This window comes from Octopus bimaculoides, chromosome 14 (assembly GCF_001194135.2).
Source record: "Octopus bimaculoides isolate UCB-OBI-ISO-001 chromosome 14, ASM119413v2, whole genome shotgun sequence".
In the NCBI taxonomy this organism is placed as follows: domain Eukaryota; kingdom Metazoa; phylum Mollusca; class Cephalopoda; order Octopoda; family Octopodidae; genus Octopus; species Octopus bimaculoides.
The window spans coordinates 21,212,379-21,234,474 of record NC_068994.1 but is presented as its reverse complement, the minus strand read 5'-3'; the positions used below and the strand labels follow the sequence as shown (position 1 = coordinate 21,234,474).

At 35.5% G+C, this 22,096-nt stretch overlaps 2 protein-coding genes across 2 annotated transcripts in view; one reads left to right on the top strand and one right to left on the bottom strand.

Moving 5' to 3' along the window:
• The window catches only part of LOC106876136 (cytochrome c oxidase assembly protein COX15 homolog), a 27,550-nt gene extending 9,007 nt beyond the window's left edge, over positions 1 to 18,543 (bottom strand). Inside the window, exons 1-5 of the mRNA XM_014924557.2 lie at positions 18,211 to 18,543; positions 10,232 to 10,410; positions 6,325 to 6,447; positions 4,300 to 4,492; positions 1,377 to 1,535 (exon numbers count right to left, since the gene is read on the bottom strand). Of these exons, the coding sequence (XP_014780043.1) occupies positions 1,377 to 1,535; positions 4,300 to 4,492; positions 6,325 to 6,447; positions 10,232 to 10,410; positions 18,211 to 18,384 (828 nt within the window). The 5' untranslated portion in view covers positions 18,385 to 18,543. The remainder of the gene's footprint in view (positions 1 to 1,376; positions 1,536 to 4,299; positions 4,493 to 6,324; positions 6,448 to 10,231; positions 10,411 to 18,210) is intronic.
• Positions 18,544 to 19,004: 461 nt separating this feature from the next.
• Positions 19,005 to 22,096, top strand: part of LOC106876127 (transmembrane protein 230) — a 39,872-nt gene continuing 36,780 nt past the window's right edge. The window contains exon 1 of the mRNA XM_014924542.2: positions 19,005 to 19,087. The gene's annotated coding sequence lies outside the window, so the exon portion shown is untranslated. The remainder of the gene's footprint in view (positions 19,088 to 22,096) is intronic.

Below are 22,096 nucleotides of genomic sequence, written 5' to 3'. Positions count from 1 at the left end.
CCAGACCGGGTGTTGTGAGTGTTTATTGAGTGAAAACACCTAAAGCTCCACAAGGCTCCAGCAGGGGATGGTGGTGAACCCTGTTGTACTCTTTCACCACAATTTTCTCTCACTCTTACTTCCTGTTTCTGTTGTACCTGTAATTCAAAGGGTCAGCCTTGTCACACTCTGTGTCACGCTGAATATCCCCGAGAACTACGTTAAGGGTACACGTGTCTGTGGAGTGCTCAACCACTTGCACGTTAATTTCACGAGCAGGCTGTTCCGTTGATTGGATCAACTGGAACCCTTCACGTTGTAAGCGATGGAGTGCCAACAACAACACATGCACAATTTCTTTCTCTTAGACATATACACACACACACATGTATCTGTGTCTAGACATCTGTTTATATTTCAATATTACTGTCCTTGTAATGTTTTACTATTGTACTGTATATGAATTGATTATAATTGTTTTATTATTAATAATTACTATCATATAGCATATCCCATTATTTTGTCAGGAAAGAAGCAGTTCTTTGCAAGCCCTTCCAAACTGGTGTGTTTAATGCAATTGATGTTCAGCATGAACTTCTGTATATTAGAAGTGAGTTGTAGGTCCTTGGTGGATGAACAAACAAAACGTTTAATGCAGAGTTTGTCAGTGAAAGGCGATACAAATGAGCTTGGGTGGACGTGTAGCTTTGAGGAGCTTTTATAATAGTAGAAGAGATAGAGAGAAAAATAATGTACTCTTGAGTCACTGGTAGGATAGTGCTGGTGAGTTTTTGCCAATCAACTGGATGACCTCTTTTTTTAAATGTATCCAAGGATAATTACATATATTAACAGAGGCTCCCAAATATGTGAATTGCATTTGAGTTTGGTAGAAAATCAAACAAGTGACAGTATTTTCTGATTTTAAAGAGGAATTCTAGTTTTGACAAATTATGTATGTGAAGTCACCCATGAAAGCCTATCAGTGATTTTGAGGTTTAACATTTGTGGTAATGTGGAGGACTTTAATTGTGTTATCCATAAGTAAAGGGTATTTTATGAAAAGCTATTTTATGTTTGTGTATAGTTATTATATTTTGTGGTATTGAAATATTGCTATGTCCTCAACAATGAGATTGATATGTCTTCAACAGAGGATTCTGAGTTATCTGTTCATGGAAGCAGTGGAAGTTAGATATGGGTATTCCAAGTTCCTTGTGGATGACACCTATATGTGAATAGTAAAGGAGTGAAAGTTTTTGGTAAAATTAGGAACTACCAAACTGGTGATGTATGCTGACTATAAATATTCTCTGAGTCAATGATGCAAGATAACAATTGTAGAGGGAAATTAAGAAAATTTTTCAAGAGCATTAAACCATTCACTTTATACATACCATTTGTTGGCTGTTGACGTGGGACAGACCTGACCAGAGGAACATGACATAAAGGAGAAAAGCTGAACTTAGATGTGCAGCAAGGCGGTACTGACTGACCCGAGGGATGTCAATATCTTCTTCCAAGCCGCTCTTAACCATGAACCAACCAAGGAAACCCTGGAAAGAAGAAAAAGCATCAAATATCTTAATGAAAAAAGGCAGTTAAACAGTCAAGATAAAATTCTCTAAAACACACGAAAGAAAAGAATCACTTGAGAATGCAGAGTAGAAAGAGATCAATTATGTGAAACAGAAAGGATTAAGTGTGCAAGACTGTGTGGTAAGAAGTTTACTTCTCAACTATATGGTTTTGGGTTCAGTCCCACTTTGTGGAACCTTGGGCAAGTGTCTTCTACTACAGCCTTGGACCAACCAAAACCTTGTGAGTAGATTTGGTAGGCAGAAACTGAAAGAAGCCCATCATATATATATATATCTAAAATATAAATCCTGTTTTTTGTGTGTGTGTTCGTTAAAATTGCCTACAAATTTCTTATTTACTTTTGCAATGTTTTGTGGGGTTTTTTTTTGTTGTTGATGGAATTACTCATAAAAGTAAGCTTATAACTTACTGACAGGAGTAATTTCAAAAATTTTACTTAAATCTGTACACTTAGTTAATTTTCCCCAAAATTTTCTTATTTACTTTTGCAATGGTTTTGTCTTTTTCTGTTGTTAACTTCTTTTTCCTGGTTCCTTCGATACTGGCTCTTTGGTTCGCTAAGTGACAAATTTCGCTTCAACCCATACAATCCTCTATTTTCCATGAAAATTTCTTATTTACTTTCTGCCCGTTGTATTAAGAAATATAATTTCCATTACCCAGTTATTTTCATTGTTTACTATCTTCTGCACCTGTGTATTTCTGTATATGTATATAACCATGCCTAGAAGGAAAGTGTCAAATTTGTCTACAATATCAAGGTAAGCCAAAAGAATGTCCAGGGAAAGGGAGACAGCTGCAGAAAAGGAAGCATACCAAGAAACAAACAGACTGTGCACTGCAAAAACCAGAGCATCTCGAAGTGATGAACAGAGGTATGCATGGCTGACAAGGAATAGGATCTCTACCGCAAAATGAAGAGCAGTTGCAACAGCTCAGAGAAGCAACTTCTATGAAGCAGATTTCAATTATGATCTAGCAGTTCATTATGCAGATAACACTAGAGTTTCCATTAGTGCAATGACAACCGAGTACATACATTGTAAAGCAAGGAAGTGGTTTGGAGAGACACCTGCACTGTGCTGCAGTGGCGGAAAGGTTAAACTCCCTGCAATCCCCCAACCTCCAGAGCCATTGAAGAAACTGTTGTCATCAACTGACCAAGATTCCAAGCACTTCCAAAACAAAATTAGGCAATACAACACTGCACTACAGATGACATCATTTGGAGCCACAAGAGATTTAATTGAGCCAGGATTCATGCAAACTTTCAAGATCCAAGGTCAGATTTATCATCGGATTGGCTCTCTACTACCTCTGTCAAATGAATCACCAAAATTGGCCTTTCATTGTTTATAATCTGTACCTGTGTTTTGGTTACAAAATAAGCTACACAAATAGTGTTTTTGAATTACATATATTTACTTTATATACATAGATGAGTTGAAAACTTTCTTTTCACATTTCACTTAATGTTTATGTTCCATGTTGGCATGGGTTGCAGAGTTACGTAGAAAGTTGGTATCTCAGCTACTAGCAGTTGAGACCTGTATAATTAGCAGTTGAGACAGTGTTTTTAAATTTCATTAGTCTCTTTAACCCTGCTAGTGTGTGTGTGTGTGTGTGCATGTGTGCGTGTCTTCGCTTCTCCCCCCCCATCACTTGACAACCAATGTTGGTGTGTTTACATCCCCATAACTTAGCAGTTCAGCAAAAGAACTGATAAAATGAGTACTGAGCTTACAAAGAAAAGTCCTGGGGTGAATTTCTTTTACTAAAAGTACCTTTAAGGCCATACTCCAGCATGACTGCAGTCAAATGACTGAAACAAGTAAAAATGAAATAGAGAAAAGAGAGACATGGAATATCAAAAGAGAGAGAGAGAGTGAGAGCGAATGAGTGAGTGAGTGTGCGTGTGAACATATCTATGTATATGTGCGTATAAATACAGTGTTTATCAGAGATGTTTTGCTGGATTTTTATCAGGAATTAAATCACTGCAGTTTATACTTTTAATTGTAAAATTTAAAAAAAGCTATTTCATTATGAATCTTGAATAATCACAAACTATATTCATCTTAGCCTGCTTTACTGCCAAGTTGGTTCTGCTCTTAGTCCATGTTGGAATATCAAAAGATGAATACAACTATTATTATTTATACAAATGCTGTTATGTTTAAATGATAATAGGCTATATTTTTAAACACTATTGAAAATGTGAATGTATAGTGTATAATTTATATTTGAAATCACACACACACAATGGGCTTCTAAGAGTTTCTGTCAGTAGATTCTACTCAAAAGGCAATGTTCAAGGGCTATAATGGAAGATAAGCTCAAGATGGTAGACCAGTCAAACCCAGAATCATATGGTAACAAAGCAAACTTCTTAACCACACAGTCAAGCCTGCACCTGTAGTTGATTATATTTTTTAATGTGGAGCTTAGACAATGGGAAGTTACAGCGAACAACATAGAGAGCAAGGTAGCTATCTGAATGAAGGGCTGCAATGTTTCGTGGAAGATCTAAAGAGAAATTCTATATGTGTTTGGAAATAGGTTTGAATAAAAATTGGATTGCTACAAACACATTTAAAGAGCTGAATCTGTCAGAGAAGAAACAACCATGGAACATTGTATGAACATTTTTAGTTAGCAAAAGTGTTTACCAATAAGGTAAAAATGATAATTAACCTCAGTAAAAAAACAAGAACTCACCTGGAAACCCAGGAGACCAGACAATAACAAAACATGAGGTTTCATGCCAGCAGCCAGCCAACCTTTCCTCCAGAAATAAGCAGCAGGTAATAAGAAGACCATGCCTGTCAAACGACCCCACATACGATGTGCATACTCCATATAGTAGATGAATTTGAAATCGGTTAGTGTCATTTCTCTCTGGTTGCTGACACTATAGAGAAAGACTAATATAATGTTAGATAAATGAAAATAACAACCAAAATTGATAGGTTAGCAATGGCCAGTATTGATGATATATAAAATGGATGGAAATAAAACCTGAAAAGGGTAGATGGTGATAGAATGCTGAATATCAGAATAAACAGGAGAAAAAGACAAGAAATAAAAGAAAATAATGATGATGTGGCCCTTTTGAAGATAAGCCAATAAACACAATGCCTTTTGCATCCTAAAAAAACTGAAGCCATCGCCTTCCCTGCAGATGAAATGATTTGGACCTTATTTGAAGCAGGTGACTAGAGGTGTTACCACTGCATGGATTGTCTTTTTGCTTTTGAAGCCAATATTCATCCTGGCTTAGAAAATGTTCAAAGAAACCAGCTAGATCTACCTGAAAAAATGTCAGATGTTCCTGTGATGTGATCGGCCTGGGGCACTTTTGATTAGGTGTCAGAAGACATGGTACCCACTGAGCAGGAACCTTTGTCTTGCCAAGTTAACCATTATGCAGAATATTCTCAACTCTCTCATTAGATATGCTAATAGGATTGGCTATTTGATTTATAATCAATTGCTTGTCATCCATCACCATATGATGAACACAATATTCTTCAAGACTCTCTATATTCAGTTGCCCACTTTTGCCCTGTTGATAAAACTGAAAAGTCATCCCCTAATGTAGCTAGTATGTCAATATGAATGTCCTTAGGGACTAAATCCTTTTTTCTGCAGGTACTTGATAACTCCACAACACCAAATTTTGTCCATTTTCAAGAGAAGTTGTTATTAATTACATTTGAAATTTTCTTTGAACAGACAGGTGTGAGTTTAACTGGAAAGAAACAATGTAGTTATAATTAAGAAGAATTGAAATTAATGCAAGCAAAATTTCATAGCTCTAGCATCATTCCATAGTCAGCCAATGAACTTTTCTGCCCACCCTCGTATTTTATTGATTCCAAAAGTATGAAAAACAAAGTCAATCTCAGCAGAATTTGAACTCAGAATGAAAAGCCAGACAAAATGCCACAAAACATTTTGGTTTCAAATTTAGGTCCACAGCCAGCAAGTTCGTGGGAGGGGGCTAGTCAATTACATCAATCCCAGCTCTTGACTGATACTTATTTTATAGATTCCAAAAGGATGAAAGGTAAAGTTGACATTGGTAAAATTTGAATGCAGAACATAACAATGGACAAAATGCCACTAAGCATTTTGCCTGTCATGCTAATGACTTTGTCAGCTTATTCAGAATGGATAATAATACAGAAAATATCTAGGAGTGAAAATTTGTTCTTCCCTAACAAAACAGATATTTTGTAGATATAATGTGTGTGTGTGTATGGCAAAAATGAACAAAAAATGTATAATTAAATTACATTAATGATGGGAGTTATGTCCTGGGTAGTTTATCCTGTTCAGGCTATATTATTAGCATTATCCTGCGTTTGAGAATTTAAAATCACTTCTGTAACTTTCTAAGACATCTAAAAAGCAAACTTCATTTGTTTGTTTACGTTCATTGTAATTTAAATTTAATGTAAAGAATAAATATAGGTATAGCTGTCATAATAGTATTAAGCAAGTATTTAAGGCTGTAAGTTGGTAAAATTGTTAGCACACTGGGCAAAATTCTTGGCAGCATTTCGTCCATGTGTACGTTCTCAGTTCAAATTCTGTCAAGGTCGACTTTGCCTTTTATGCTTTAGGGATCGATAAAATAAGTACCAGTTGAGAACTGGCATCGATGTGATCAACTTACTCTTCCCTCAAAATTGCTAGCGTTGTGCCAAAACTTGAAAGCAATTTTAAGCAAATACTTACTGTTTGTATTCAGGAAAGGTCTTATAGCGCTCAAACTCTGCAATCCATTCTTCTTGGTTGCTAGGTGGTTTCATGTCTTTCAACAGTTTCCAATCAACCATTGACAAACCTGACTCTGTCAAACTGAAACCGTTAATAGTATAGTTTAAAACAAAACAGACAAGTGGCAATTGTTTTGAAATATGTCAAGTAAAATCTTCACTATGTCAAAAAAACCCCACAGAATGGCATGACTGCTTAATGTTGTTATAACTTCCCTCGACTAAATCTTTATCTGTTTTAAACTACATATTATGTATCTTAATGAGGAGACCATAAAAGTATTATACATTTAAAGCTAAGAACATGGTATTATAGCAGCCTAAACTTAATAAGCCCTTACTGTCTAAAGGGTTGACATCACATGTACCAAATCCAAATCATTAGGATAACATATTTAATAATTCTTTCTACTACAGGCACAAGGCCTAAAATCTTGGAAGAGAGGGCTAGTCCATTAAAGTAACTCCAGTATATGACTGGTATTCATTTTATCAATCCTGAAAGGATAAAAGACAAAGCTGAGGTCAGTGGAATTTGAACTTTGAACTTAAAGCATTTTGTCTGGTGTGCTAATGCTTCTACCAGCTCCTTGCCATAGGACAACATATTTAATAATAATATAGTTTTTAAATAACTAACTCAATCTGCTGTGAGAATAGTGAAATAACTCTCTACAATATTAAATGTTCCAAATCCCAATGCTCAGGAAACTATAAGACTTATTTCACCTTTACACACATTTTTTCCAATGCTAATTAGATAGGATTGTGTTAATTGTGCATTACATATTTGTTTCTCACCCCAGACACAACTTTGTTAACAGGAAGCAAATTAAAAGAATTGTTAGAGGACTTATCTGTTCTGAAACTATGCACTTTGCTTTCAAAGCAGCTAAGGTCAACTTCGCCTTTCATCTTTTTGTGGGGTTGATAAAAAGTACTAACCCAAAGAAGTGGATTAGCCAAACCATAAGAATATTAAACTGGATGCCTTATGGGTCCAGTTCTTTGCATTCTGAATTCAAATCTCACCACAGTCTATTTAGACGATAGACATAATCTGTACCTTCAGCAAAGGTCACTCTGTGACAAACATTCTAACCAATCTCCTGTTTAAAGATATCTTCCTCTTTCCCTCCCACCAGTCTTGGCTGCCTTGTAAAGGCTCATGGAAACTGCTTTCTAATTTGAAATAAGATTATTTCCTTCCAATTTCTGGTCTTTGGTCTGGTTATATTCACTTTTCTTCCCTTAAATTTTTGGCCAACTACAATTAAAATCACAAAAATAAATCGATGCTAACACAGCAAGCTGCTCAGTCAAGGAATATTTTATAAAATGGATTTCCCATTTATATTGGCTTCAAATTTTAGCACAAGGCAGCAATTTCAGGGGAGTGGGTAACTCAATTACATTGACCCCAGCACTGAACTGGTACTAATTTTATAAATCCCAAAAGTATGAAATTTGAACTCAGAACATAAAGTTGGAAGAAATGCCATTAAGCATTTTATCCAGCACGGTAATGATTCTGCCAGTTTGCCACTTTAATTTCCCACTCATATTGAAAACTATCTTCATAGGCAAAGGAAATTTTGTCACCAAAACATACACACAAAAAGATATTACAGTTAATAGAAGCCTACTGATGCCTATGTTGAAGGACAAGAATGTTATTTAAAATTCTATAAAAAGTACCTGAATTTCAGTCATTTCCTTTTCCCTATTTACACCAACTCATATGTATCAGTGATTACCCATCAACCCTACCCAATTTTTACAGTTGACACATATTCTTCCTCATCTCAACTTACCACCCTTCAATACTTATTTATTATATCCATCCTCTCACCCATTCCCTGTCTCTAACCACCTCTCACTCTCCCATACTCTTGTAACCTCGACACACACTTCTACTTCTACTCACCTCCTATCTTGAGTTTACAGCTCAACATCTCATCACTACAATTTTATCTCATTCCAGCTTCACCCCAGCCACTCTCATCCTCTCTTCTATACTATAAAGTGATAGCCATGTAGCTGCTCTACAGCAAGAAATCTGTTCAGGTCCTGTCTCTCACAGTTTAACACTTCATCTCCAAGCATAAAGCTACCTCCCTTTCAACAATAGCGTCACTAAGTTGATGGAAATCTGTCTTGCAGGCTACATAGTAACCTTACCAGTGCTGGTGACATGAAAAAAGAACTAAATAAATGCTGTAAAGTGGTTGGCATTAGGAAGAGCATCCAGTCATAAAAATCCTGCCAAAGCAGACATTGAATTATGATGTGGACTTATTCTGTCAAACTATCCAATCAATGCCTCTATAGAACATGGACATATGATGACAATGAAAGGGGTTAGCTGCTTCGTCTCTAAAGCACAAACGTGGCAGTATGATAGATTGATAGTAATTGACTTAAAAGGGTCAAATACCAGAGATGTCTTTGTATAAAAACTTTGTATGGAAATCTAGGTGTAGGTGTGTGTTAAGAAGCTTGCTTACAACCACATGGTTCCAGGTTCAGTGTCACTGCATGGCACCTTGGACAGGTGTTTTCTACTATAGCCTCAGGCCAATCAAAGCCTTGTGAGTGGATTTGGTAGAGAGAAACTGAAGGAAACCTGTCATTAATTTTATATATATAATTAATAAGTTTGTAAATGAAGAGATTCAATGGATATAAATTAATTTATTAATTAATTAATATTGCCTACAATTTTGCCCTGAAGATCTTCCACCCAGGATACTTATTCTATATGCTTTGTAATTTAAATTGGGTGTAAAGTGAAACAATTGGAGGCAATGTTAATTAATTTATTTATATCCATTGACTCTCTACCTTTTCAAACTTATTAACAATATTTGATGTTTTATAATATATCTATTGCAGAAATATCTCTTCAAAATATAATATATTAAACCACGATATCTTAGATAAAACTATAAAACTATCCCTATAAGAGGTTTAAATATCCTCAAAGTGAAAATACATACATACATACATACATACATACATACATACATACATATATATATATATATATGTGTGTGTGTGTGTATGTATGTACGTACATATATATGTATATGTGTGTGTCTGTGTCTGGGTCCCACGACCATTTGACAACCAGTGTTAGTGCGTTTATGTCCCTGTAACTTAGTGGCTCAGCAAAAGAGACTGACAGAATAAGTACTAGGCTTAAAAAAATAAGTCCTGGGGTCGATTTGTTCAACTAAAACCTTTCATGGCTGTGCTCCAGCATGGCCGCATTCAAATGACTGAAACAAGTGAAAGATGAAAGATTAAAAAAGTCAATAGGTAATTAGACAAGCAACTTTCAATGGTTGAATTCATTCAAATGCCCTGGAAGGATAAAATACACTCGACTTTGGTGTTTAAAGCATTTAACAGAAAGTTTTTAATTTTAGCATTTTGTAAATGTTTTCAGCATTTAATTAATCATTTTAACAAAGTTTGCCTTCAACTTGAGTGTTTTAGTCGTAACTTTAAAGTTCTAGTTAATAACTAAAAGATTTAATTCATAATTTTAGCATGTAGATATTAACTGTTATTTTAGTTTGTAGTAATTAACTTTAGAATCTTAAAAAGATTTAATACTTAAATAATACTTGTATGCTTAGTCTTCAGTTGGGGAAATGGTGGTTATAGAAGTGAATAACAAATAACTCTGGACAATGGAGGGGAATAATTGGCAGTGGTGATATAGAAAGAGAAGAGACAGATGGGTACAAAACACAGGAGAAACTTCAATTCTTAATTTTGAGTGAATTTCCCAAAAAGCAACCATGCAGAACATTAAAGTTGGAATATTCCTACCACCTGCCAATAACCAACATGCTCACCGTGTTACACCACCCAATATGACGGCCCCAAAAACCATTCCAGCACAGCCAAAGAGCCATTTGCCAACAATCTTCTGTCCATTGAGTGGCATGCTTGATTCAATCCGGGAAGCTACAGTGCTTTGAACTCGTTGGCCAAAAATTCTGGAGTTTTTTGGGTTCCATGGGTACCACTTCCTCTGTAACATAGATGAATAATGTAGTTAATGATATATGAATTACTAACACAGTGCTATTACTACAACTACTGTAACTAATACAACTGTTATCAACCTTTACTATCATTACTACTACTATTACCAGAATTATCCACTGACAATTTATATTCACTAAAAGGTTCTTATAAAAAAAAATGGAACTGATCCAATCAAATGCAATAATTTGAATACAGTTCTTGGAACTAGTGAAAAAAAAAGATTATAAGATTATCAATAATAGTTAATAGTGGATTCTTTGTATGGTTTATTTTACGAAGACTTCAGTTTATATGAAAATATTCACTTTTCAGAAGTATATTTATCTTTTTCTGAGAATAATTATTGAGGTATATGTTTGTTTAATTATTCAGTGGCTTTTCATGTTAAAAACTGTGCAATAACTTGGATTGTGACTTAAGATACTTGCAAGTATCTTGAAGATAGATTTTACTGTCCCCTTTCTCTTCCTTCACTTTGGAAAACTTGTTGAAACTACCTTAGCTTGAAGCATGATTTCATAAGTTTTTCTGAAGAATGGGTATGTTTTGACAATGTTATCACTCTAGAGTAAGAAAATTTCTGCTGTACTACTTTATAAATAGATTTAATCTCAATCTATGAAATCATATTATCCTGTTTATACTGTAGTACTGTTATTTTTAAGTTTGATAAAATGTATAAAATATGAAAATTAAATAGGTACAAGATTTGTTTTTGCCAAAGTTTAAGAGCAAAGACAAATAATCAAAGAGCTAATGTTAATATTGGAAAAACTTCAAAAAGAGATTGTGACTTTAAAGCTGTCACAGTATAAGAAAATAGAGATGAACATATTAGAAATAACTTTATCATGGTAAATAATACTTTGTCATAAAAGAATATTTATTTAAGAGCGTAACTTTAAATATTACAAAGTTAGTTGAACAATCAAGTTTATGTTAATGTAAAAATAATGAGAGAGCCTTTACACAGCCATTTAATTTCCGAATTTCTTGAGTTTTAGCAGGTGGAGATTATTTTTTGTCTTTGTTTTAAGAAGTAAAATGAAAACATACTTTCATGAGATACTATAGAACATATATTTTTATGAGGTAAATTAAATTTTTAAAATTTTGTCAATGGTAACAGAAGAAAATTAATTCTTTCAAATAGTAAATGAGGTACAAATAAGTGAAATTACTGAATTTTCAAACTCTTTGTTGACATTAAAAAAATTAAATAAAAAACTTTGGTAGAGAAATGCATAGAAAATATTTCAATCTGTCAGTCACTATTTTTAATTGCTAGATCAATAAATGTTTTTCATGCAAAATCTATGAGAGTAAGACTATGCTGTCTTGAAGGTATGAAAAACATGTTATGAGCTACCAAGCTGAAGACTCACTCAACACTAACAGCTTCCATTAAATCTTTAATTTGCATTTCAGAGTTGTCTCCCCTGCCTTCCTTGACAATTCTTCATGTTAATGATCTTTCTTTTCATTATAGGTGTAATTTTAATTAACATCTATTAAATGTTAACATTTTCACCCTTAACCTAACTAGTTTTTTTTTTTTTTCATAAAGAGGGTCGAAACGGTCTTGAATCATTAGCTTCTTCAACATAACCCAGAAAAATTTCCCTCGCATTGGTGTATTAGAATTATTTCCCTTGGCTGAAATTTTTTTCTTCTTTTTTTCCAATCTCCAAATATTTATTTTGATTTGTTTTGAATATAACTGATAAAAGATTTTTAAAAATGCAATATTCAACACGTTTGAAAATAATTAAGCAAACGTTAACACCATTATGCAAGAGTTGGAGTTACATAATTAGGAGGAGAGGGCTCTGAAAGAAAATTTTGCCACTAGATCTTCAAAGAGGAGCAAATTGGATAATATTGTAGATTTACATGTCTGATTAAACGAGCTAGTTAGAGCTGGAATTTAATTATAGGCCTATTTGATTTAAGGTGATATGGAAGTTGACTTTAAAGTTGAACCCTTTAGCATTCAGATTACTCTATCAAATGTAATACTTTTTCATTCATATTGTTTTAAATTTGTCATGCATTTATCACATAGCTTTGAAATTTCAATGATGTGATTGCATATTTTTAGAATGACTTTGTAGGGTAGTTGTGAGAGACTGGATCTGGCTGGTTTGAACATAAAATAGATAGAACATTTGGGCCAAAGATGGCTGGTTTAAATGGTAATGGGTTAAGATAATCTTTTGTTAAATTCGACGACTGGCACCCATGCCAACGTAGTCTCCTTCATTGGACACGAAACTCAGCTTGCGAAGACTTATTGGGGCAAGCGAAAGCGAAATCGGGATGGCACCTGTGCCCAGCGTCGCCTTTCTGGCACTTGTGCCCATAGCATGTGTAAGGACTTTCGAGTGAGATCGTTGCCAGCGCCCCTGGACTGGCTCTTGTGCGAGTGGCACATAAAATACACCATCTTGAGCGTGGCCGTTGCCAGTACCGCCTGACTGGCTTTCGTGCCGGTGGCACGTAAAAGCACCCACTACACTCTCGGAGTGGTTGGCGTTAGGAAGGGCATCCAGCTGTAGAAACTCTGCCAAATCAGATTGGAGCCTGGTGTAGCCATCTGGTTTCACCAGTCCTCAGTCAAATCGTCCAACCCATGCTAGCATGGAAAGCGGATGTTAAACGATGATGATGATGATGATGAACTACAAAGTGAAACTACTAAACTTGACAGAGATTGGTATAGTGAATGAAAGTAAAATAACTTTTGGCAGTACTTGGTAGAAACAGGAAAAATAGTTTTCTTTGAAGCAGAAAGTATCATATCTTCCTTTACTTGTTTCAGTCATAAGACTGTGGCCACACTGGAGCATTGTTCTATTGGCCTTTTTTGCTGAACTGCTAAGTTACAGGAACCTTAACACACCAACAGTCAAATGGTGATTAGGGACAAACACAGATGCAAAGACACACGCGTGCAGCAGGCTTATTTCAATTTCCATCTACCAAATCCACTCACAAGGCTTTGGTTGATCCAAGGCTATAGTAGAAAATACTCATCCAAGGTTCCATCCAGTGACATACCATTATTCCATAAAGACATACCATTATTATTTTCAGAAAGTTATATTTTTACTCATACAAAGTAGCTTGTTTTTATTCTGAGAAGAAGGACATTTAATTTAAATCTCAGACAGAAATATAAAGTAACAGTGTATTTTTTACCAAAATGCTTATTTTACACAAAAAGGGTTTACTCTGTAATTAGAATTTACTTTTTATTTCAAGATATGCAAATATAAGTCAGTGATGCATGCTAACTAAAGTTCAAAGCACTATGTTTCTGTTGTTAAAATATACTTCTATATTGTTTTGTTGAAGATTGCTACAGTGATAGAATGGGAAGACCTATCACTCACAATTTTCTATATGTTGTCATGAGTAGGCGGATTTAAAGTATATGTCTGTGCAGTTTCTATTTTTACTGGTATATCTAAAAGTTTATTGTTACTGCACTTCATAGCAAGTTGAATGCAAAGGTTTATGTTGTTGACGAGACCTGAATTCATCTCCATATATTTGTGAGAATTGTTCATAGATTTTCCATTCAATGTATTCCATAACTAAGTTGGTCTATAATGGAGTGAGTTTTGTTCTGTGTTACTGATTATAAAATAGTTGCTTTCTAAAATGATCTGGAAGCCATCCACAATAAATTTTCTGTTACCTACAGGGAAAAGGCCAAGCTTAATATGCAGAAAGGAGTCAGTATAAACTTCATATGTTGTACTTAATGTAAGATATGGACATACAAAAAGTGTAGTGGAACCACAGACTGACTATCAGAGAACATAAGCTTTGTATGTGGTAGATGCACTGGAGCAGTAAGTACTATAAGCACACCAGAAACAGTTTCTGTTAAATTCCCAGATGCCTCACTTGAAATAGTTATCAGCTTTTGCTACCCAGGAGATGTAATTATAGCAAGGGAGGTGGTTGCTCTGAAAGTATAGTAACCAAAGTAAAAACATATTGGAGAAAGTTCAGGAAACTACTACTGTTGCTAACAATGAAGTTATTTTTTTATTAAAATGAAGGGTAGACCGTATGACACTTAGACACTCATGCTAGAAATGCAATGCTGCATGGTAGTGAGACGTGGGCCTTGAATGCAGAGTATTTGAAAAAATTGGAAAGAAATGAGACAACCACGCTCTGTTGGATGTGCAACATAAGTGTGCATGAAAGACAGTACAAATGTGCTGAGAAAAAAGACTGTGTTGGTATGTACATGTGATGTATTTGGATGAGGACAGTTGTATGAAGATCACTTAATATGGATGGAGCTTGTGGAAGAAAGAGGCCCCAAAAGACATGAGACGAAGTGGAAAAAGCTGATCTCAGGACCTTGTAGCCAACAGAGGAGATGACAAAGGGCTGTAGTAATTGGGGATATGTGGCTCTTGAGAAAAACTCACCCACCTTGGCAAGTTCTGGTGGAACTGTATGTCCATGTATATCTGTCAACAGGGTTCTTCACTCAATTCCCTTCCTCTTCAGGCCACCCATCACCTCCCTAATTGCAGCACTTCCTCGATATCATTTCGCTTGTTATCCATTCATTCATCCATAAATACAATTCTCTCCATCCACACATTCCTTGATCACACTCCACGCCACCAAATTCTCTCCCTATCACCATGTCTCTTACCCTCTGCATGCACTATGCTTGCTTCTTTCCCATCCACTCCTACAACCTACCCAACATCATGCCATATTTCTTGTCCTTCCAACTATTGTCTCATCATTACTATTCTACTGCTCTGCTCTGTTAGTCATCCCCTATCCCCCTACCCCATTCCCTCTTAACTCTCACATCAGTGGTCACCCATTTCCCCATCTCTCAACCCCCAATACGATCCTACAAACTCCATCGACCCATTCCTGGTTCTTCTGCTCCATTCATTCCCACCCACCTCATACTTTGAGCGTCCACCTTGAGACTTCATTACCACTGATTTTATCACTTTACAGCTCCTCCTGATGGCTCCCACCCTCTCTCCAGCACAGATAAACATCATCTTTTGTTCTCCCAACCTACTTCCGGCTTTCAAAAATGTATAAATACAGAATCCAAACAGAATTCTGTCTCACTTTTCACCTGGCATCTTGCAGGAGGAGCTTGTCTCTGTTACACGGCAATTGGCAGAGTTAACAGACTTCTCTGTCTTTCACCTGGCACCTTGCTGGAGAAACATCTCTCTTTTACCAGGCACTTGACCATGGGTATATGGCTGCTGTCCATAACTGTCATCCAATTTGTTATTAACATCTGCTTACCACTGTAAAACAGCTGACTACTACAGTAACTGTACATTGTTGAAATGTGACAGCTAAATAAAATCTGTAAGAATCTACTTTTTTCTTTCTGTTAATTCATTTGGTGCACACAGTCCCATGAAATTTTAATTAATCTACTATTAATACTAATAATCAATGTATCCATTACACCTATCTGTAACAGACAGAGTTTCAGATCAGGACGCCCACATAAGTTGGATTTTCCTCTTTTTGAGGGGTATTTTTTCACCACAGCCTGTGAAATGATGGCAGGAAAATTTCTGATTTTTTTTTTCAGCCCCTCCGCCTCCTCTCCACCCAAACCGATTTTGGCCAGTTTTTTGGCACTTACACACTTAAAAACGATGGTAGAAGCCTTTTTGGTAAAAAAAAAAAACTTTTGAAAATATTTTTTGCAGAAAAGGTGTGTGATTTAAGGTAGATTTAGCTATTGTTTCTAGCACATCCTTCAACCTTCCTCATCTCTTTGTCACTGACATGTATTGATATTTTTCAATATTTTTCAACATGAACAAGCTGTATGGAATGGTGGTCCATTGATAGGATTTAAGCAACAAGAATAAATTTGTAATTTAAATTTTTAATCCCTTCCCCTTGCACCAAGTAAGTCCGTTTGTAAGAAAAAACATATTTACTAACAAAAAAGTATGCTATAAAAATAAATTATCTTTTTTTTAAAAATCATTGTGGAAAAATCTCAGCAATGACTTTTTCAGGCCCTCCAATATTTTAAAATTATAAAATAAAACAAATGGAGGACAGGATCATAAATTTTCAATTTTTTTTTTTTTTTTTTCATAATATATACTTTTCTGTATATAAATATGTCTTTTCTTACACAAAAACACAGAGACTCGCTTGGTGCCGAGGGGTGGAGGAAGAAACGCGGAAGGTACAAAATGGTCGTAGGATGTGCTAGAAATAATAGCTTCCTTAAATCACACACCTTTTCTCCTGAAAATATTTTCAAAATTTGGTAATTTTTCAGATTAACACCCGCACGATTTTCACTAGGGCGTTAGGGTTAGGATTTTAGGGTCAGGATTAGGGTTTTAGGGTTAGGATCAGGGTTACGGTTTTAGGGTTAGGGTTGGGTAATCGTGCGGGTATTAATCTGAAAAATTACCCAAAATTTTTTTTACTCTTACCGAAAAGGCTTCTCCCATTGCTTTTAAGTGCGTAATGAGAGAAAAAAAGGCCAAAATCAGTCCGGATGGGACGAGAAGAGGAGGTGGGATAAAAAAATTATAAATTTTCTTTTCACGAAAAGCTTCGCCCCCATCATTTCGAAGGCTGTGGTAAAAAGAAAAATCGGAAAAATTCCCTTTCAAAACGGAGTAAATTCAACTTATGTGGCGTCCTGATCCAAACCTCCGCCTCTAACCCGTTACGCATGAACACACAAACGATGGGCTACTACATTTTCTGCCTACCAAGTTCACTCACAAGGCATTGACCGGTCTGGGGCTATAGCAGGAGACACTTTCTCAATGTGCCGCACACTGAACCCCCAAATCATGTGGTAGCAAATAAAGTTTCTTAACGAGTCACACCTGCACATTTATTATTCTTAAACAACATACATAGCGTATCATTTCAAGTTATACAACTTCATCTCAAGTCATACAATTTCAAGTTATATAACTTCCTCTAAAGTTACATAATTTCTTACAATTACACGAAGTATTCAATGTTATAAGAAAAGGGAAATATGAGTCACATTTGTATATTTCTACTGTATTTGTCAACTATATTCCGAATTTTTGTCATAACACCTCGCAAATATATTATGTAAAATATTGACAAAAAAGCAAGAGTAACACAAATTAAGTAATTATGATTTATTGAAGAAAATAAATAAAATTTGCGAACAGTTTAGGTTATGTAAACGAAATTGTTGAGAATGAAAGCAGTAATTTCCAATTATACCATACTAGTAAGCATTTATTCGTTTCGGTGGTTCAAGATAACAAGGTTAATTTTGTATATAACTTAAAGTAATCATTTACACACAGAACCAACTGAGCAACCGGTGTGTAAGCAATGATTACAAAATCACACTATAAACGAATTTAATTGACCTTAGTGCTTTAGGTCTCATTTTAATTCTTGCACTTACATATCCGCGAATCGAAAGATCGCCGAAATATATTTTATACGCAATCACAGAGGTACAATTAAGTTAATGCACGATGTTCTCTTTTGTATCCTCTAATTGACAATACCCTGTAAGAATCTGGTTGACGTGAACTGTTAATGCCCGTCGTATATGTATGTTTATATTTACCGATGTTTAAAAATTAAAAAAAACACCCAGTGGTTTGTCAAAAAAAAAAAGTGCTTACGCATTAGATAAATATAAATCAATAAAATAAGTACAGGAATTCGAGGTGAGCGCCTAAAACCTTTAGCATGTCCAGTGAGATTACGAAAAAATATAACTTACCAGAAGCTGAGATGGAGTTTGTTTATGAAAAATATTTACTTTAGGTATGTTCTCGTAGTGAGAAATAACTGTTCTCCCTGTGAAATTTATTTGTGTTTGATTTTTTCCAAAATTTAGAATGTATTTTCTGCAACATAGTGGAGTACGACGACATAATAATACCGCAGCCGACATCTTAGTTTTTAATGCAAATGTGACTTGGTTTTGACTTTTCAAAGGTCATATTCACTGTCCATAAAAATATAGAATATAATATATCTATTAATTTGCACAGAACATGCACATATATGTAGCACTTCAGATATTCTCTGAGTATTATATATATATATAGATATATATCCCTCAGTTTCGTATTTGTGAGAGTGCGCATGTGTTATATATATATATACATATATCTATCAAAATAAGCAACAAGGATATCCAGACGATATCTTTGTTGCTTATTTGATTTTAATCACCTTACTTTGAAATTGTATGGATAATACCGTACTAAATTGTAGTGCCTCAACTTAAGTACCATATTCATCTGAATTTATATATATCGCATTTTGTGGACAATAGCGTCATTAGTTACGGGTTTCCAAGGGGTTTATTAGCTTTACTACATTCGCGACAGCAAAAGTAACAAGGTAGTCATATATCTACTGCTGTCAGTGCTACTTGGGCGGAACAAATCATCGCCTGAAGAAATAAATGCATGAATAAAAACCCACCATAATATTCATGGATATTACCAACTGTATTGTAATCATCCTAAGGATGCGAATTATGATCGCAAAAAACATGCATTTTGTGGAAACGCGCGTAGGGATGTTTTTATGTGTGTAACGATATATTTTAGGATATGTGTTGGAGTCGGCGGTTGCCAGTTTTAACGGTAAATATAATGATGTATGTTGATTGTTAGCAGTTACCAATTGTAATGGGTGTTGACGTTGCAGATGTGCAAGATGAAAGAAGAACAGTGATCAAAGTTATAAACAAACGTTTATCTACCATTACTTTGTATATAGCCAAACCACGACGGGTTGTTATAATGTAATTCGTAAAGCATGCGAGGTAAAAAGAAATATCGTAGATTTTCCTTGTATAGTTTGTGTTTATATTCTCGTCATTCTAGCAGCAGGAAAAAAGAAAGTGCGCTAGTGAAGGTGCGAGTGGTGGGACGAAACAACTGCTTCGTTGGTGAGTTACCATAGTTGTCCCCTTGTGCCTTTTCAGAGTCGGTGTTTCGTTCAGCCGGTCGACCAACTCGGTTCTCACTGACTTTGGTTTACAGAGTTCTCGCATTTATAACTATACAAAAGTAGATAGAAAAATAGGTATATTGCAGAAAACAAAAGACATTCTTTGGGGGTCGACTGTTGTCTCAATTCAACTCTCCACTGCATATTAGAGCTTAGAAGGGTCAAGTGACAAAGATATAAATCGGCTTAGCGAGGGCCATGTGTTCATTGTAACTGCTGTCACAATTGCTTTTCTGTGAGAAAAGTGTTGTTGCAATGTTAAGAAATTGGCAGATTCAGGTTCGAATCTACGCTATGTCTTAATAAATTGAAACTGGAACAGTCGTATTTTTAAGTGAAACTAATGCTTTCAAATGCTGGCAAAATGTATGCATCAAATGCAAACGAAGTATATTTTTTAAGCAAGTGGTTTAAAATCCCGTTCTGAAGTAGTTTTTGATTTAAAACCTGCCTCTTCTGAATCTTTGAAGTTTAAAACAGGAATTTGAAGACCATTTTCTAAATATCATGATAAAAAGTTGTATTTTTAAAAAAAATCCACGCTAAAATGATTAAGTGCCCAAAAGCTGTTAGCATACTATAAAATTGGAACGTAACTTCAGCGAACTTTGGACAACTATAGGAAAGTCTTTCGTAACTTCTACGTCAACAAAACTTCCATTCTGGACCCGTCGTATTTTTTTTTGTCTCTTATACCAAAGTCATACATACATTCAAAAATTTTCCCGCATGAAATCACCGATAAACACTTTTAGTTGAGTGCAGAGCTGGCGTTACACACTAGGTAAACAAAGCGATCGCTTAGGGCGTTAAGATCTGGGAGTGCTGCACAAATTCTGAACAATTTTAACAGAATTTCTAAATCCAACTGAGATCAGGAAATCTCAGTAATAAAGAGAGCTGAAGAAGTCACTAGCAGACGAGAGGCGGGTGGAGGAAAGGGGAGAGAGGTATGAAAGCCAAGTGGGTTTGATGTGGTCGGCATACCTACACAAATGTGCCATCCCAACTTTTCTCATAATTTTCAGAAAGATGGATGTGTTTTTATGAAATTTTCAATACGCTTCAGATGGTGGCGATTCCGATGATATCGGAATTTGTAGTGAAAAGACATTTTTCCATGAGTAGGAAGAGGTGTTTCGGAAAATTCACACGAGTCAGCTTTGTTTCCTCACAACTTTCAGAAAAATAAATACTTTTTAATGAAATTTTTCACAAATACCTTTTAGAGTATGTAGGTTACGATTATATCAGAATTTTATATGAAAAGAAGAAGAAAAAAAATGGTGAACACGTACACATACATACTGACACATATATCTACAAAATAAATTGTAATGTGTGTCAGTATACATGTTCAACATTTTTTAAATATTGAAATCCAATATAATTGCAATCTATACGCTCTGAAATGTATTTGTAGAAAATTTCATAAAAATATATCCATATAATGGAATTGAAGGTTTGGATACCTGTGTTGGATACCTGTGAAGTATCTCCTTTTCCCATTATAATTGTTTTGTAGTTTCAAGGATCTGGAACGGGTCGCCGGTTAGTGATGTCCGTGCGAAGCGAGGTGATGATAATGACTCCTTAGTACATCACACGGTTGATACAATTAATATAAATAGAACACTGCATATATGTGCCAGAGAGAAATAAGAAACACAACCGGGTAGAATGTTTAAGAGAATATTTATTGATATTTTAACATGTGTGATTGTGTGTGCGTCATATATACAGAATAATAGAAAGGCTATCATAAGAATAAGATGTATGCGTGTGTATGTAGGCATAGATGTATGCACGTTAAGAACATACAAGGATGGCGACGAAGATAACAGTGAAAGAGTCTGTAGCCATCGAAGTGAGGAGTAAGTTCAGAGACACAAGAATGATAAACATCAGTTCGTAGTCAATTGTACGCGATAGTTGAAATACTGTATCAAGAAGTTGCGGCGATGATGCAGAGCCGGTTGCGGTACATGTCGTACGTGAAGTTGTGGCTGTGACGCTGCTGCCTGGGTCACTTGGTACAGGAGTTCTCGCAGGTTGTATATTCGCTGTTGATCCATGGTGAAGTAGTTCACGAACAGTGCAGTGTTATAACCTGGGTGAGTTGCTTGTTGAGTTGTGTACGTAGAGAGATGTTGACGTTAGGACGAATGGAGGTCGCTATAATGCTGTTGGATGAAGTTGATGAGTCTCCACGTGGCTGCTGTTGTGTTGTCGCTGGAACTGGCGGTGTCTTGTGTGGTCAGTGGCCAAACCTTAAAATGTCTGGAACCGAATGACGTCGAGACGAGGAAAAGTTAGGTTTTTTATAAGGAGCTGTTGTAGAAAACAGGCTGTCACAGTGATCTTATTTGAAGGCTGCGATTGGTTGGGTTGCATATTGGCACGCGATAGAGCAAGCGACAGATTGGGCCAATACCAAACAATCATAGTGGACACAACAGGGTTCAAAAATGCGGCCAAAGGCTAGCTGTTATCTACTACGTTCGTATGTATGTATATATAATAGAGAGGAGAGGAATTTCACTCAAGTGTACGCTATATCCATTTTTCTGAAACAAATCCGACTCGTGTGAACTTTTTGAAGCTCCTCTCCCTACCCGCAGAATTTTTTTTTTTTTTTT